Raw genomic sequence first — 17,055 nt, forward strand, 5'->3', positions numbered from 1 at the left:
CTGACGGTGAAGCGGCCAGTCCCATCATGGAGGCTGCCACACCCAACATGGCGGCCCCCACACTCATCATGGCGGTCGGCACACCCATCATGGCGGCAGACCCTGGACACTGAAGGATCACTCGGGGGCAGTGTGGGGTCAGCGCATTTTATTGGGGACAAAAAGTGACCCATGGGGACAAAATGACCTCCGGGGCCGAACTGACCCCTGAGGCCGTGGCTCTGTCCGGCCACTGCCCGTCCTGGAGCTCCAGGACATGGCGGGGCCTCCATGGGGCCTTCCCAGGGCACACCAGGGACTGGCCCCTGTCCGGTGTCCCCTGTCCTCTGTCCCGTGTCTGGTGTCCCTTATCCCATGTCCTGAGTCCACCCCGTGTCCACCCCAGATGTCCCTCATGTGGGTCCAGGTGTCTGCAGCCCATCCCTGTCCCATGTCCATCCCATGTCCATCTGTCCAGCTGTGTCCATCCCCGTGTCCATCTGTCCATGTCCCCTGTCCATCCCTGTGTCCATTTGTCCTCGCTGTGCTCATGCCATGTCCATCCCCATGTCCATCTGTCTGTCCATGTCCATCTGTGCTGTGTCCATGTGTCTGTGCCATGTCCATCTGTCTGTCGGTGTTGGTCGGGCGGGTCCTGGCGCAGTGCTGTCCCCATCCCTGTCCCTCCCATGTCCATCTGTCCAGCTGTGTCCATCCCCATGTCCATGCCGTGTCCGTCTGTCCATCCGTGCCGTGTCTGTCTGTCCAGCTGTCTCTATCTGTCCATGCCATGTCCATCCCCGTGTCTGTGCTGTGTCCATCTGTCCATCTGTGCCATGTCTGTCTGTCCAGCTGCGTCCATCTGTCCATCCATGCTGTGTCTGTCTGTCCAGCTGCGTCCATCTGTCCATCCATGCTGTGTCCATCCGTCCCATGTCCGTCTGTCTGTGACGTGTCTCCATCTGTCCGTCTGTGCCGTGTCCGTCTGTCCAGCCATGTCCTTCTATCCAGCCATGTCCATCTCTCCAGCCGTGCCCATCTGTCCATCCGTGCCGTGTCCGTCTGTCCACGGGTGTCCGTCTGTCCATCCGTGCCATGTCCGTCTGTCCATGCCATGTCCGTCAGGCGGGTCCGGGCGCGGCGCCGTCGCCGTCCCTGTCCGTGTGTCCCTCCCGTGTCCATCCCGTGTCCATCCCTGTGTCCGTGCTGTGTCCGTCTGTCCATGCCCTGTCCATCAGGCGGGTCCGGGCGCGGCGCCGTCGCCGTCCCTGTCCGTGGGTCCCTCCCGTGTCCATCCCGTGTCCATCCCTGTGTCCGTGCTGTGTCCATCTGTCCTGGCGTCCGTCAGGCGGGTCCGGGCGCGGCGCCGTCGCCGTCCCTGTCCGTGGGTCCGGCCGCCCACTGCGGCCGCAGGATGGTTCCGGTGTGGCCCTCGCGGGCCTGGGGCCGCTGCTCCCGCGGGATGCGCACGGCCCGGAACCGCGGCACGGCCGGGGGCGGGGCCGCCGCCGCCCGCCGGAAAAAACCCAGCTGGGGAGACAGGGCACGGGGATATCGCGACATGGCACCGGGCACAGCGACATATCGCGACATGGCACCAGACAGTGGGATATATCGCGATATGGCACCGGGCACAGTGGGATATATCGCGACATGGCACCGGGCAGACTGAGATATATCACAATATGGCACCGGACAGAGTGAGATATCGCGATATGACACGGGGCACAGTGACATATCGCGACATGGCACCGGACAGTGGGATATATCGCGATATGGCACCGGGCAGACTGAGATATATCACAATATGGCACCGGGCAGAGTGAGATATCGTGATATAGCACCAGACAGAGTGATATATTATGATATGGCACCGGGCACAGTGACATATCGCGACATGGCACCGGACAGTGGGATATATTGCAATATGGCACTGGGCAGACTGAGGTATATCACAATATGGCACCGGACAGAGTGAGATATCGCAATATGGCACCGGACAGCAGGATATATCGCAATATGGAACGGGACACAGTGAGATATCACGACATGGCAGCAGGCACTGTGGGGTATATCACAATATAGCACCAGAGAGCACAAGATATTGCGTCATGGCACCGAACAGACTGAGATATCGCGATATGGCACCGGACAGAGTGAGATATTGTGGTATGGCACTGGACAGAGTGATATATCGCGATATGTCACCAGAGAACAAGGCATATCATGATATGGTATGAGAGGGGACGAGGATACGATATGGCATGGGACAGCAAGGGGTATATTGCGATATGTCGCGCTGTATAGTGCCGTATCGCGATATGCTCCACTCTATCGTGCCGTATCGCGATACGTCGTGTTCTATCGCGCCATATCGCGATAGCAGGGCGTCCCTCACCTTCCAGAGCCCCAGCACGAGCAGCGCCAGCAGCAGCAGCCCCAGCAGCACCGCCAGCGGCAGCACCCACCAGGGCACAGCGGTGACGGCCACGCCCGGGTCCAGGTGCAGGGACACCGACATCTGCGGGGTCACACAGGGGTCACACAGGGGTCACACGGGGGTCACAGGGGTCACACGGGGGTCACACGGGGGTCACACGGGGGTCACACGGGGGTCAGTGGGGCCATGGGGACATCAGGGGACATTGGCCGGGGGGGGGTCTCTGAGGAGATCATGGGGAGGTTCTGGGGGTGTCCCCAGGGGGGTCTTGGGTGTCTCCACGGATGTCCCCAGGTGTCCCCAGAGGTGTCCCCAGGAGTGTCTGAGGGTCCCAGGGATGTCCCTGAAGGTGTCCCCAGGGGTGTCCCCAGAGGTGTCCTCAGGGGTGTTTTCCAGGTGTCCCTGGGTGTCCCCATGGGGGTGTCCCCAGCTGTCCCCAGATGTCCCCAGCTGTCCCAAGGAGTGTCCTCAGGGGTGTTTCCAGAGGTGTCCCCATGGGTGTCCCCAGGTGTTCCCAAGTGTCCTCAGAGGTGTCCCCAGGAGTGTCCAAGGGATGTCCCTAGATGTCCCCAGGTGTCCCCAGGAGTGTCCAAGGGATGTCCCCAGATGTCCCCAGGTGTCCCCAGGAGTGTCCGAGGGTCCCAGGGATGTGTCCAGGTGTCCCCAGGGATGTCCCCAGATGTCCCCAGGTGTCCCCAGGTGTCCCAGGTGTGTCCCCAGGGGTGTCCCTGGGATGTCCCCAGATGTCCCCAGGGGTGTCCCCAGGTGTCCCAGGTGTGTCCCCAGGTGTCCCAAGGATGTCCCCAGGTGTCCCCAGGTGTCCTAGGTGTGTCCCCAGGGGTGTCCCTGGGATGTCCCCAGATGTCCCCAGGTGTCCCAGGGATGTCCCCAGGTGTCCCCAGGTGTCCCCAGGTGTCCCAAGGATGTCCCCAGGTGTCCCAGGTGTGTCCCCAGGTGTCCCAGGTGTGTCCCCACGGGTGTCCCAAGGGATGTCCCCAGGTGTCCCCAGGGGTGTCCCCACCTGTGCCACCGCGTCCCTGATGACGACGTTGCCGCGGGGGGAGGACACCGAGACCTCGGCGCGCACGATCAGCTCCAGGTTCTCCACGTCCAGGAACTCCTGCGATGGGGAATTGGGGAATTGGGGAATTTGGGGAATTTGGGGAGGGGTCCCGGCCGGGCTGAGCCCCCTCCCCACCCCGGGGTCTCTCCTGACCTCCAGGAAGGTCCCGTTCCAGAGGCGCCCCCGCGCCCGCAGCTCCGAGCGCTCCAGCGACGGCAGCGGGCACCGGAACGGGCGGCACCGAGCCGTGCCCCGGGCACAGTCCTGGGGTAACAGGGAGGGGACAGTGAGGGGACAGTGAGGGGAGAGAGAGGGGACAATGCAGGGACACCCCGGGGATTGGGGTGCACCGGAACGGGCGGCACCGAGCCGTGCCCCGGGCACAGTCCTGGCACAGAGGGGACAGTGAGGGGACAGCGAGGGGACAGCGAGGGGACAGAGAGGGGACAGCGAGGGGACAGTGAGGGGACAATGCGGGGACACCCTGGGGATTGGGGTGCACCGGAACGGGCGGCACTGAGCTGTGCCCCGGGCACAGTCCTGGCACAGAGAGGGGACAGGGTGGGGACAGGATGGGGACAGTGAGGGGACATCCCAGGGATTGGGGTGCACCACAACGGGTGGCACCGAGCCGTGCCCCGGGCACAGTCCTGGCACAGAGGGGACAGTGAGGGGACAATGAGGGGACAGGGTGGGGACAGGGGGACATCCCAGGGATGGGGGGGACAGTGTGGGGACACCCAAGGAATGGGGACACCAGGAATGGGGGGGACACCAGAGCAGGGCAGGACAGAGTGGGGGGGACACCAGGAATGGAGTGGCCTCGGGAATGGGGACACCCCGAAATGGGGACACCCCGAAATGGGGCACTGGGACCAGGGGGATCCCAGGAACAGGAGCCCCCCAAAGGAGGAGGACCCCAAACCCCATGGGGTGCCCCCCAAACCCACCCCCCCTCACCAGGGTCACGTTCCTCCTCTTCCTCCCCGCGGGCACCCACCACGAGCGGGCTGGGGGCTCCTCAGGGGGCTCCCCCCGGCCTGGCGGCTCCTGGGGGGGCAAAGATGGGCATGGGAAAGGGGGGCAGAGACCCCCGGGCACCCCAGGACACCCCCAGGACACCCCCAGGACACCCCCAGGACACCCCCAGGACACCCCCAGGACACCCCCAGGACACCCCCAGGACATCTCTGGCCAACTTTGGCCATTCCTGGGCACTCCCTGCACACCCCTGGGCACCCCTGTCCCCCCTTCCCAGACACCCCAGGACAACTTTGGCCACCTTTGACCATCCCAGGACATCCCTGGGCACCTCTGGACACCCTTTGGCCACTCCTGGGTACCCCCTGGCCACCCCCAGGACACCCTCAGGACTTCTCTGGACACCTTTGGGTGCCTTTGGCCACCCCCTGAACACCCCTGGATGCCCCCAGGACACCTCTGACCACCCCTGGCCATCTTTGGACACCCCTGGACATCCCTGGGCATCCTTTGGCCACCTCTGGACACCTTGAGCCACCCTTGGACATCCTTTGGACATCTCTGGACACCCCTGGACACCTCTGGACACCCCTGAATGCCCCCAGGACATCTCTGACCACCCCTGGCCACCCCTGGGCACCCTTTGGACACCCCTGGACACCCCTGAATGTCCCCAGGACATCTCTGACCACCTCTGGCCAGCCCTGGCCACCCCTGGTCACCTTTTGGCCACCCCTGGGCACCCCCAGGACATCTCTGGCCACCTCTGGCCATCCTTGAACACTCCCAGGACACCTCTGGACACCACCCCAAATACTCTGGACACCTCTGGATGCCTTTGGCCACCCCTGGTCACTCCCTGGACACTCCCAGGACACCTCTGGACACCACCCCAAACACCTTTGGCCACCTTTGGCCACCCCCTGGTCACTCCCTGGACACCCCAGGACACCTCTGGACACCCCTGGTCACCTTTTGGCCACCCCTGAACACCCGTGGGCACCCCCAGGACATCTCTGGCCATCCTTGAACACTCCCAGCTCACCTCTGGACACCACCCCAAATACTCTGGACACCTCTGGATGCCTTTGGCCACCCCTGGGCACCCCTGGGCACCCCCAGGACACCTCTGGACACCACCCCAAACACCCAGGCCACCTTTGGCCACCCCCTGGTCACTCCCTGGACACTCCCAGGACACCTCTGGACATATTTGGACACCCCATGGACACCCCTGGTCACCTTTTGGCCACCCCTGCACACCTCTGGGCACCCCTGGGCACTCCCAGGACATCTCTGGCCACCCCTGGTCACTCCCTGGACACCCCAGGACACCTCTGGACACCCCTGGTCACCTTTTGGCCACCCCTGGACACTCCCTGGACACTCCCAGGACACCTTTGGCCACCCCCTGGTCACCCCCTGGTCACCCCTGGTCACCCCTGGTCACTCCCAGGACACCTTTGGCCGCCCCCTGGTCACTCGTGCCCCGGTGCCCCCCGGTCTCACCAGGGCGAGGCGCAGGGGGTTGCCCGGGGGGCTGCAGGGCACGGGGGGGGTGCCCAGCTCCAGGCTCAGCGGGTACAGGAGCCACTTCCCGTTGGGCAGCTCCAGCGGCCACTGCACGGTCAGGGCGGCGGCGCCGGGGCTGCGGAGAGCCGGGCCCCGCTGCGACACCTGGGGGGGAACACAGCCCTGAGCCCCAAAACAGCCCTGAACCCCCCAAAACAGCCCTGAGCCCCAAAAACAGCCCTGAACCACAGAAACAGCCCTGAGCCCCCAAAAACAGCCCTGAGCCCCCAAAACAGCACCCGAGCCAGGGCTGCGGAGAGCCGGGCCCCGCTGCGACACCTGGGGGGAAAGGATGGGAATGGGCTGAGCCCCAAAACAGCCCTGAACCCCAAAAACAGCCCTGAACCCCCAAAAACAGCACCCGAGCCAGGGGTGCGGAGAGCTGGGCCCCGCTGCGACACCTGGGGGGGAACACAGCCCTGAGCCCCAAAAACAGCCCTGAACCCCAAAAACAGCCCTGAACCCCAGAAACAGCCCTGAGCCCCAAAAACAGCCCCGAACCCCCATAAACAGCCCCGAACCCCAAAAACAGCCCCGAACCCCCAAAACAGCCCTGAACCCCAAAAAACAGCCCTGAACCCCAAAAACAGCCCTGAGCCCCCATAAACAGCCCTGAGCCCCCACAAACAGCCCCGAACCCCAGAAACAGCCCTGAACCCCCAAAAACAGCCCTGAACCCCCAGAAACAGCCCTGAGCCCCAAAAACAGCCCTGAGCCCCAGAAACAGCCCTGAACTCCCAAAAACAGCCCTGAGCCCCAAAAACAGCACCCCAGCCCCGCTGCGACACCTGGGGGGCAAAACAGCCCTGAGCCCCAAAAACAGCCCTGAGCCCCACAAACAGCCCTGAACCCCAAAAACAGCCCTGAGCCCCAAAAACAGCCCTGAACCCCCGCTGCGACACCTGGGGGGCATGGGGGGAAATGGGGCTGAGCCCCACAAACAGCCCTGAACCCCAAAAACAGCCCTGAGCCCCAAAACAGCCCTGAACTCCCAAAAACAGCCCCGAACCCCAAAAAACAGCCCCTGTATGGAGCCATGACCCAAAAACCAGCCCCGATCCCAAAAACAGCCCTGAGCCCCCAAAAACAGCCCTGAGCCCCCAAAAACAGCACCCCAGCCAGGGGTCCGGAGCACCAGCCCCCGCTGTGACACCTGGGGGGCATGAGGGGAAATGGGGCTGAGCCCCAAAAATAGTCCTGAACCGCCAAAAACAGCCCTGAACCCCCCAAAACAACCCCTGTATGGAGCCATGGCCCAAAAAACAACCCCGATCCCAAAAACAGCCCTGAACTCCCCAAAAACAGCCCTGAACCCCAAAAACAGCCCCGAACCCCAAAAACAGCCCTGAACCCCAAAACAGCCCCGAAACCCAAAAACAGCCCTGAACCCCAAAACAGCCCCAAACCCCAAAACAGCCCTGAACCCCCAAACAGCCCTGAACCCCCAAAAACAGCCCCAAACCCCAAAACAGCCCTGAGTCTCTCACCGTGACCTCGAAGCGGACAGCGCTGCCCACCTGGCTCTCCCTCTTCACCGCGCTCTCCCCCAGCACCTGCCCCCCAAAGAACAGCCGGGGGGGCACGGCCACGCTGTGGGGACACCCTGATGTCAGGGGGGGGGTCCTGACCCCAAACCCGCCCCCCCCCCCGAGCACCCCAAAACCCCAAAACCCCAAAACCCGGCCCCGCTCACCCGGTGACGGCCAGGGGCAGCTCGATGACCACGCGGGCGCGGGCGACCACCGGCTCCAGCCCCGGCTGCTCGCTGGTCCTGGGGGGGATTTGGGGTCGGGGGGGTGAAACCCCAAAAGGAAAAACCCCCAAAGGGCGTGCAGGGGGCGTGAACCCCAAATTGCAGCCCCCCGACCCTAAATGTTGGGGGGGCAGTGACTGAAATTGCCGGGGCTTGGTACCCAAATTCTGTGGGGGTCTGGGACCTAAAGTCTGGGGGTCTGATCCCAAATCCCCTGGGATTCCAGACCACAAAACCCCTGGGATCCCAGACCCCAAATCCTGGGGCTTTGACCCCAAATCCTGGGGGTCGGACCCCAAATCCCCTGGGATTCCAGCCCCCAAATCCTGGGGGCTCTGGCCCCAAATCCTTTGGGATTCCAGCCCCCAAATCCCAGGGCTTTGACCCCAAATCCCTTGGGATCCCAGCCTCTAAATCCTCGGTCTCTGACCCCAAATCCTTTGGGATCCCAGCCCCCAAATCCTGGGGCTTTGACCCCAAATCCTGGGGGTCTGACCCCAAATCCTTTGGGATCCCAGCCCCCAAATCCTGGGGGTCTCCATCCCCAAAGCCCCCAGGGCTCCAACCCCAAATCCTGGGGGCTCCAAACCCCAAATTCCCCCGAGCTCTCACCCTCAACATCCCCGGGTTCTGGCCCCCAAACCCTGCGGGGCCCATCCCCACTCCAGGGGGTCTCTCTGGGGGTCTCCATCCCCACTCTGGGGGTCTCCATCCCCCAATCCTAGGGGTCCCATTCCCCGAACCCCGGGGGTCTCCATCCCCAATCCCGGGGATCTCCATCCTCACTTTGGGGGTCTCCACGCCATCCCAGGGGTCTCCATCCCCAATCTCGGGGGTCTCCATCCCTGCTTTGGGGGTCCCCAGCCCACCCCGGGGGTCTCCATCCCCAATCCTGGGGGTCTTCATTCCCACCCTGGGGGTCCCACCCCAAACCCCGGTGGTCTCCATCCCCCAATCACGGGGGTCTCCATCCCCACTTTGGGGGTCCCCAGCCCACCCCGGGGGTCTCCATGCCCACTTTGGGGGTCTCCATCCCCAATCCCGGGGGTCTCCACCCCCGCCCCGCTCACGTGTTGAGCTCCAGCAGCACCTCCAGCTCGGTGGTGTGGATGGAGATGCCCGAGGTGCTGAGGATGAGGAAGAAGCGCACCTGGGGAGGGGCAGGTGAGCGCTGGGGGGGCGCTGAGGGGTGGGGGGGGGGTCCTGGGGGGGTTGGGGAGGGGGCTGCGCCCACCTGAGCCCCCCGTTTGAGGGGGTTCCCCAGCTCGCACTCCACCCTGGAGCCGTTGGGGTTGGCCAAGCACAGAACCTGGGAATGGAATGGAATGGGGGGGGACAGGGGTGAGCCCGGGGTCACCCCCAGAGTGACCACAGAGTGACCACAGGAGTGACCCCAACCCTGAGTCCCGCTCTGACCCCATCCCACACCCCCAGGACCATCCCCCACCCTGTCCCCCTGTCCCTGTCCCCATTTCCCCTGTGTCCTCTGTGCCCCCTGCCTCTGTGTCCCTGTCCCCTGTGTCCCCTCTGTCCCCTCTGCCCCTGTCCCTGTCTCCATCCCTGTCCCTGTCCCTATCCCCATCCCTGTGTCCCCATCCCTGTGTCCCCATGTCCCCAGTGTCCCCTGTGTCCCTGTCCCCGTCCCCTGTGTCCTTGTCCCTGTCCCTGCCCTGTCCCCATCACTGTCCCTGTCCCCAGCTGTCCCCTGAGTCCCTGTGTCCCGGTTCCTGTCCCCTTGTCCCCTGTCCCCTTGTCCCCTGTCTCTGTCCCCCTGTCCCTGTCCCCATGTCCCCTGTGTCCTTGTCCCTGTCTCCATCCCTGTCCCTGTCCCCATCCCCACCCCAGTGTCCCCATCCCTCTGTCCCCAGCTGTCCCCTGAGTCCCTGTGTCCCGGTCCCTGTGTCCCGGTCCCCTGTGTCCCTGTCCCTGTCCCCAGCTGTCCCCATGTCCCCCCTGTCCCCATCTCACCGCGCTCTCCTCGGCCCGGATGGCAGCGTAGGGCAGCTCGGGGGGCAGCGATGCCACCAGCAGGGCCTGGTGGGCGTCGTCCCCGTCCCTGTGTGGCTGCGCGGGGTCCGAGGGCTCATTGGTCACCTGCAGCTCCAGGGCCACGTCCTTCTGGTCACCGATGGCCAGGATGGCAGTGCCATCCTCGTCCCTGCGGGCAGCGACACGTGTGACACCTTGGGGACATCCCCGGGAGGATGGCAGTGCCAGCCTTGTATGTGTGACACCTTGGGGACATCCCTCAAAGGGAGATGGCAGTGCCATCCTTGTCCCTGCAGGCAGTGACACCCTGAGAACCCTGGGGACATCCCCGGGAGGGTGGCAGTGCCAGCCTTGTACGTGTGACACCTTGGGGACATCCCTCAAAGGGAGATGGCAGTGCCATCCTTGTCCCTGCAGGCAGCGACACGTGTGACACCTTGGGGACATCCCTGGGAGGATGGCAGTGCCAGCCTTGTACATGTGACACCTTGGGGACATCCCCGGGAGGGTGGCAGTGCCATCCTTGTACATGTGACTGCCTTGGGGACATCCCTCACAGAGACGTGGCAGTGCCATGTGTGACCCTTGGGGACATCCCTGGGTACTCAGGGTGAAGGTGGCAGTGCCATCCTCGTCCCTGTGGGCAGTGGCACATGTGACACCTTGGGGACATCCCTCGGAGAGAGGTGACAGTGCCATCCTCACTCCTGTGACCACCTTGGGGACATCCCTGGTCCCTCACAGTGATGTGGCAGAGGTGGCAGTGCCATCCTCCCCCCTGTCACTCCCTTGGGGACACCCCAGGGCTGTCAGGGGCAGTGCCCCTGCAGTGGCAGTGCCATCCTTGTACATGTGACCGCCTTGGGGACATCCCTGGGCACTCGGGGTGAAGGTGGCAGTGCCATCCTCACCCCTGTCACTCCCTTGGGGACATCCCCAGTTCCTTACAGTGACATGACAGAGGTGGCAGTGCCATCCTCACTCCTGTGACCACCCTGGGGACATCCCTGGTCCCTCATAGCAAGGTGGCAGTGCCATCCTCGCCCCTGTCACTCCTTGGTGACACCCCTGGGCTCTCAGGGTGAAGGTGGCAGTGCCATCCTTGTCTCTGTGACTCCTTGGTGACACCCCTGGGCACTCAGGGTGAAGGTGGCAGTGCCATCCTCCCCCCTGTCACTCCCTTGGGGACATCCCCAGTTCCTTACAGTGACATGACAGAGGTGGCAGTGCCATCCTCGCCCCTGTCCCTCCCTTGGTGACACCCCAGGGCCCTCAGGGAGAAGGTGGCAGTGCCATCCTTGTCTCTGTGACTCCTTGGTGACACCCCTGCGTTCTCAGGGGCAGTGACCCCAGGCTGGCAGTGCCACCCCCCCCCCCCCCCGGTGGCGCTGTCCCCTGCTGTCCCCTCACCGGGGCAGGGCCAGGAAGTCGCTGTCCCCAAGGCGGGCGCAGAAGCGCGGCCGCAGCTCCAGGTGGCTCTGGCAGATCCGGTCATCGCCGCAGCCCTGGCGCAGGAAATGCACCTGGGGGACACGGGGGGACACGGGGGGACATGGGGACACTGCGGGGACACTGCGGGGACATGGAGGGATGGGGACGTGGGGGGACATGGGGACACTGCGGGATGGGGACACACGCAGCAATAAGAGGGACACCGGGGACATGGGGACACTGCAGGGACACTGCGGGGACATGGGAGGACATGAGGACACTGGGGTCACAGGAGGGGACACAAGGACAGACAGGAGGACACAGGAGGGACACAGGTGACACTCCCAGTGTCCCAAACTGGGATAGGGGGACATGGAGGAGGGGACATAGGTGACACTCCTGCTGTCCCAAATTCTGGTGGGGGGACATGGGGCACGCTCTGAGTGTCCCAAACTGGGGGACACGGAGGGACACAGTGGGTGACAGAGGCAGGTGACACAGGGTGACACAGTGACACAGGTGACACAATGACACAGGAGGTGACACAGTGACACAGAAGGTGACACACAGTGACACAGGGTGACACAGGTGACACAGGGTGGCAGTGTCACCTTGGTGCGCAGCGTGCTGGGCTGCCGCGGGCTCAGCGCCAGGTCCAAGGGGGGACACAGGGTGACACACAGTGACACAGGTGTGTGACACAGGGTGACACAGGAGGTGACACAGTGACACAGGGTGACACACAGTGACACAGGTGTGTGACACAGGGTGACACAGGAGGTGACACAGTGACACAGGGTGACACACAGTGGCACAGGAGGTGACACAGTGACACAGGGTGACACACAGTGGCACAGGTGTGTGACACAGGGTGGCAGTGTCACCTCGGTGCGCAGCGTGCTGGGCTGCCGCGGGCTCAGCGCCGGCTCCAGCGGGGGCAGCGCTGTCCCTCGTGTCCCCCGTGTCCCCCGTGGTGTCCCCCGTGGTGTCCCCCGTGGTGTCCCCCGTGTCCCCCGTGTCCCCCGCGATGTCCCCGCGATGGAGAAGGACAGAGTGACAGCGATGGGGCGGAGCTTGTCCCGGATGTCGTCCTGAGGAGGAGGAGGAGGGGAGGAAGGTCAGGGGGGCTCTGGGGACACCTGGGGGGACAATGGGGAGAAGGAGGAGGAGATGGGGACAGGGATGGGGGACAGGGTTGATGGTGAGGAAGAGGAGGCTGAGGAAGGTGAAGATGAGGGTGAGGATGAGGATAAGGAGGAAGGGGATGAGGCCGAAGCACGCACGTGCAGGCGGAAGAGGAGGATGAGGGTGAGGATGAGGAAGGGGATGAGGATGAGGAGGGGGAGGATGAGGAGGATGAAGATGACGCACGTGCAGGCGGAAGGTGGCGGAAGAGGAGGATGAGGAAGGGGATGAGGATGAGGATGAGGATGAGGATGAGGATGAGGATGAGGATGAGGAAGGGGGGATGAGGATGAGGATGAGGATGAGGATGAGGATGAGGATGAGGATGAGGATGAGGATGAGGATGAGGAAGGGGAGGATGAGGAGGATGAGGAAGGGGATGAGGCCGAAGCACGCACGTGCAGGCAGAAGGTGGCGGAAGAGGAGGATGATGAAGGGGATGAGGATGAGGAGGGGGATGAAGCTGACGCACGTGCAGGCGGAAGGTGGCGGAAGAGGAGGATGAGGAGGGGGATGAGGATGAAGATGAGGATGAGGATGAGGAGGATGAGGATGAGGATGAGGAGGGGGATGAAGCTGACGCACGTGCAGGCGGAAGAGGAGGATGAGGATGAGGATGAGGATGAGGAAGGGGATGAGGATGAGGATGAGGATGAGGATGAGGAAGGGATGAGGATGGGGAGGATGAGGAAGGGGATGAGGCCGAAGCACGCACGTGCAGGCGGAAGGTGGCGGAAGAGGAGGATGAGGATGAGGATGAGGATGAGGAGGGGGATGAAGCTGACGCACGTGCAGGCGGAAGAGGAGGATGAGGATGAGGATGAGGATGAGGAAGGGGATGAGGATGAGGATGAGGATGAGGATGAGGAAGGGATGAGGATGGGGAGGATGAGGAAGGGGATGAGGCCGAAGCACGCACGTGCAGGCGGAAGGTGGCGGAAGAGGAGGATGAGGATGAGGATGAGGAAGGGGATGAGGATGAGGATGAGGAAGGGATGAGGATGAGGATGAGGAAGGGGATGAGGCCGAAGCACGCACGTGCAGGCGGAAGGTGGCGGAAGAGGAGGATGAGGATGAGGATGAGGATGAGGAGGGGGATGAGGATGAGGATGAGGAGGGGGATGAGGATGAGGAGGATGAGGATGAGGATGAGGAGGATGAGGATGGGGATGACGCTGACGCACGTGCAGGCGGAAGGTGGCCGGCACGCAGCGCCGCTCCCGCGGCCGGGGCAGCTCCAGGCGGGCCCGGATCCGGTGCTCGGGCTCGGCCGGGCCCCGCTCCAGGAAGGAGCCCCGGGGCTGCTGCCCCCGCAGGCGCCGCTCCGAGTCCGCCTCCAGCGCCAGCACCAGCTCTGGGCGGGGCACATCGGGGGGGCAGAGATTTGGGGGGCTCCAAAGATGGGGAGGGGTCCCAAAGGATGGGGAGGGGCCCAAGAGTTTGCGGGAGTTCCAGAGAATGGGGAGGGTCCCAAGGGTTGGGGTCCCAAAGATGGGGAGGAGTCCAAAGGATTTGGGGTCCCAAAGATGGGGAGGAGTCCAAAGGATTTGGGGTCCCAAAGGAAGGGGAGGGGTCCAAAGGATGGGGAGGGGTCCCAAGGATGGAGGCCTCAGAGATTTGGGGGAGCCTCAAAAGACGGAGAGGGGCCCGAAGGATTTGGGGGACAAAGGATGGGGGGGGGGGCCCAAAAGTTTGGGGGAGTTCCAGAGAATGGGGAGGGTCCCAAGGATTGGGGTCCCAAAGATGGGGAGGAGCCCAAAGGATTTGGGGGCTCCAAAGATGGGGAGGGGTCCCACATAATGGGGGGGCTCAAAGGCTTTGGGGGCCCAAAGGATGGGGAGGGGTCCCAAAGAGGGGAGGCTCAAAGATTTGGGGGCGTCCTTAAGGATGGCGAGGGGCCAAAAGGATGGGGAGGGGTCCAAAGATGGGGGGGGGGTCCCAAAGGATGGGGGTGTGCAGGGATTGGGGTCCTGGGGGATCCCCAGGAATTGGGGGGACTTCGAAGAATGGGGAACCCCAAAGAATGGGGGGGTCTTTGGGGACTGGGAACAACTGCCAGGATCGGGGGACTCTCAGGGATTGGGGGGTCCCCAGGGTTGAGGGGTCCCCAGGGCTCGGGGTGTCCCTGGAACTGGGGGTCCCCCCGGTTTGGGGGTGCCGGGGGTCACTCACCCAGCGGGGCGGGGGCGCTGTCCCCGGCCGGGCTCTCGCTGAAGCTGAAACACGCCCGGAGCTCCAGGCTGGGGGGGACACACGGGGGTCACCGGGGGGGTCCCGACACCCCCACAGCGGCACCGGGACGGGACACGGGGGGGGACACGGGGGGGACATGATGGGGACATAGCGGGGATATGTGGGGGGGTCATAGGGGACACGGGGGGGACACTTGGGGGATCATGGGGGGCACACGGGGGGACACTGGGGATGGACATGGAGGGGACACGGGGGGGACAATGGGGAGGGACACGGGGGGGACACTGGAGGGGGACATGATGGAGACACAGGAGATGCGAGGGGCATCAGGGACACGAGGAGGGGGCATGGGGGGACATGGGGGGACACTGGGGATGGACATGGAGGGGGACACGGGGGGGACATGGGGGGGACATGATGGGGGCACAGGGGGGATGTGGGGGGGTCATAGGGGACACAAGGGGGACACTTGGGGGATCATGGGGGGCACACGGGGGGACACTGGGGATGGACATGGAGGGGACACGGGGGGGACATGGAGGGGACACGGGGGGGACAATGGGGAGGGACACGGGGGGGGACACTGGAGGGGGACATGATGGAGACACGGGAGACGCGAGGGGCATCAGGGACACGAGGAGGGGGCATGGGGGGACATGGGGGGCACACGGGGGGACACTGGGGATGGACATGGAGGGGGACATGGGGGGGACATGGGGGGGACATGATGGGGACACAGGGGGGATGTGTGGGGGGGTCATAGGGGACGCGGGGGGGACACTTGGGGGATCATGGGGGGCACACGGGGGGACACTGGGGATGGACGTGGAGGGGACACGGGGGGGACAATGGGGAGGGACACGGGGGGGGACATGGAGGGGACACGGGGGGGAGGGGGGGGACAATGGGGAGGGACACGGGGGGGGACACTGGAGGGGGACATGATGGAGACACGAGGGGCATCAGGGACACGAGGAGGGGGCATGGGGGGACAGGGGGGACATGGGGGGCACACGGGGGGACACTGGGGATGGACATGGAGGGGACACGGGAGGGGACACGGGGGGGACATGATGGGGACACAGGGGGGATGTGTGGGGGGGTCATAGGGGACGCGGGGGGGGACACTTGGGGGATCATGGAGGGGACACGGGGAGGACAAGGAGGGACACGGGGGGACAAATGGGGACACAGGGACATGGGGGCCATAAGGGGGGACACACACGGGGGGGGGGGGACACGTGGAGAGGACACGGGGGGGACATGAAAGGGGACACAAGGGGGACACGGCAGGGACAAAGGGGAACATGGGGGGATCATGGGGAGACACGGGGGGAAAACAGGGGAATGGGGGGTCAGGAGGCGACACGGGGGACATGGAGGGGACACTGGGGGGACACGGGGGGGACACCGGGGGGGTCCCGGTGCCACGCACCACACGCCGGGCCCGTCGCGGCAGTTGCTCTGCTCCAGGTCGATGAGCGGCGGCAGCACCGACACGTCCCGGGACACGTGAACCACCGGCCGCGCCCTAACCGGGAAAAACGGCGGGAAATGGGGGTCCCCGGGGGAGCCCCCCAACCCTGAGAGTACCCCCAGGGGCGGGGGGATCGGGGATTTGGGGGTTCGGGGGATTTGGGGGTCCCTGGGAAGGGGGAATTGCTGGGGCAGGGGGGCTCAGGGATTTCGGGGGGCTCAAGGATTTGGGGGATGTCCAGGAATGGGGGAGCCCCTCCAAGGGTTTGGGATTCTCAGGAATTTGGGGATTTTTGGGGGGTCCCAGAAATTGGGGGCCACCCTGGGACAGGGGATCCTCAAGGAATTGAGGGATTCTGGGGGGGGGGGTCCCAGAGCTGGGGTACCACTCCAGGAATTGGGGGATTCTGGGGGTCCCAGAAATTGGGGGCTGCTCCAATTGGGGTTTGGATCGTCGGGAATTGAGGGATTTTGGGGGTCTGGGGGGGTCCCAGCAATGGGGGGAATGCTCAGGGACGGGGGGTCCTCAGGAATTGGGGGATTTGGGGGTCGCAGGGCTGGGGGGCCACTCAGGAGGTTCGGAATCCTCAGGAATTTTGGGATTTTGGGGGTCGCAGGTTTGGGGGGCTACTCCGGGGGTTTGGGATCCTCAGGAATTGGGGGATTATTGGGGGTCTGAGGGGTCCCAGAGCTCAGGGGCTGCTCCAGGGGTTTGGGATCATCAGGAATTGGGGGATTTTGGGGGGGTCCCAGGTCTGGAGGGGCTGCTCAGAGACAGGAGATCCTCTGGGATTTTGGGGGTCCCAGGGCTGGGGGGCTACTCCGGGGGTTTGGGATCCTCAGGAATTTGGGGATTTTGGGGGTCCGGGGGGGTCCCAGGAATGGGGGGAATGCTCGGGGACGGGGGGTCCTCAGGAATTGGGGGATTTTGGGGGTCCCGGGGCTGGGGGGGCCACTCAGGAGGTTTGGAATCCTCAGGAATGTTGGGATTTT

General features: G+C 64.3%; 1 protein-coding gene across 1 annotated transcript; it reads right to left on the reverse strand.

The window, feature by feature from the left end:
- Positions 1-130: 130 nt before the first annotated feature.
- Positions 131-16,231, reverse strand: LOC141727730 (integrin alpha-7-like; the record flags this gene model as incomplete). The annotated part of the gene is made up of 16 exons (XM_074534017.1): positions 131-1,509; positions 2,378-2,500; positions 3,441-3,539; positions 3,636-3,746; positions 4,443-4,532; positions 5,973-6,140; positions 7,523-7,625; positions 7,729-7,806; positions 8,859-8,938; positions 9,023-9,097; positions 9,757-9,946; positions 11,188-11,300; positions 12,093-12,299; positions 13,578-13,747; positions 14,566-14,633; positions 16,022-16,231. Coding segments are annotated over 16 exons (2,071 nt in total), but the record flags the coding sequence as incomplete, so codon positions are not given.
- Positions 16,232-17,055: the final 824 nt, after the last annotated feature.

This window comes from Zonotrichia albicollis, unplaced genomic scaffold (genome assembly GCF_047830755.1).
Source record: "Zonotrichia albicollis isolate bZonAlb1 unplaced genomic scaffold, bZonAlb1.hap1 Scaffold_240, whole genome shotgun sequence".
In the NCBI taxonomy this organism is placed as follows: Eukaryota; Metazoa; Chordata; class Aves; order Passeriformes; family Passerellidae; genus Zonotrichia; species Zonotrichia albicollis.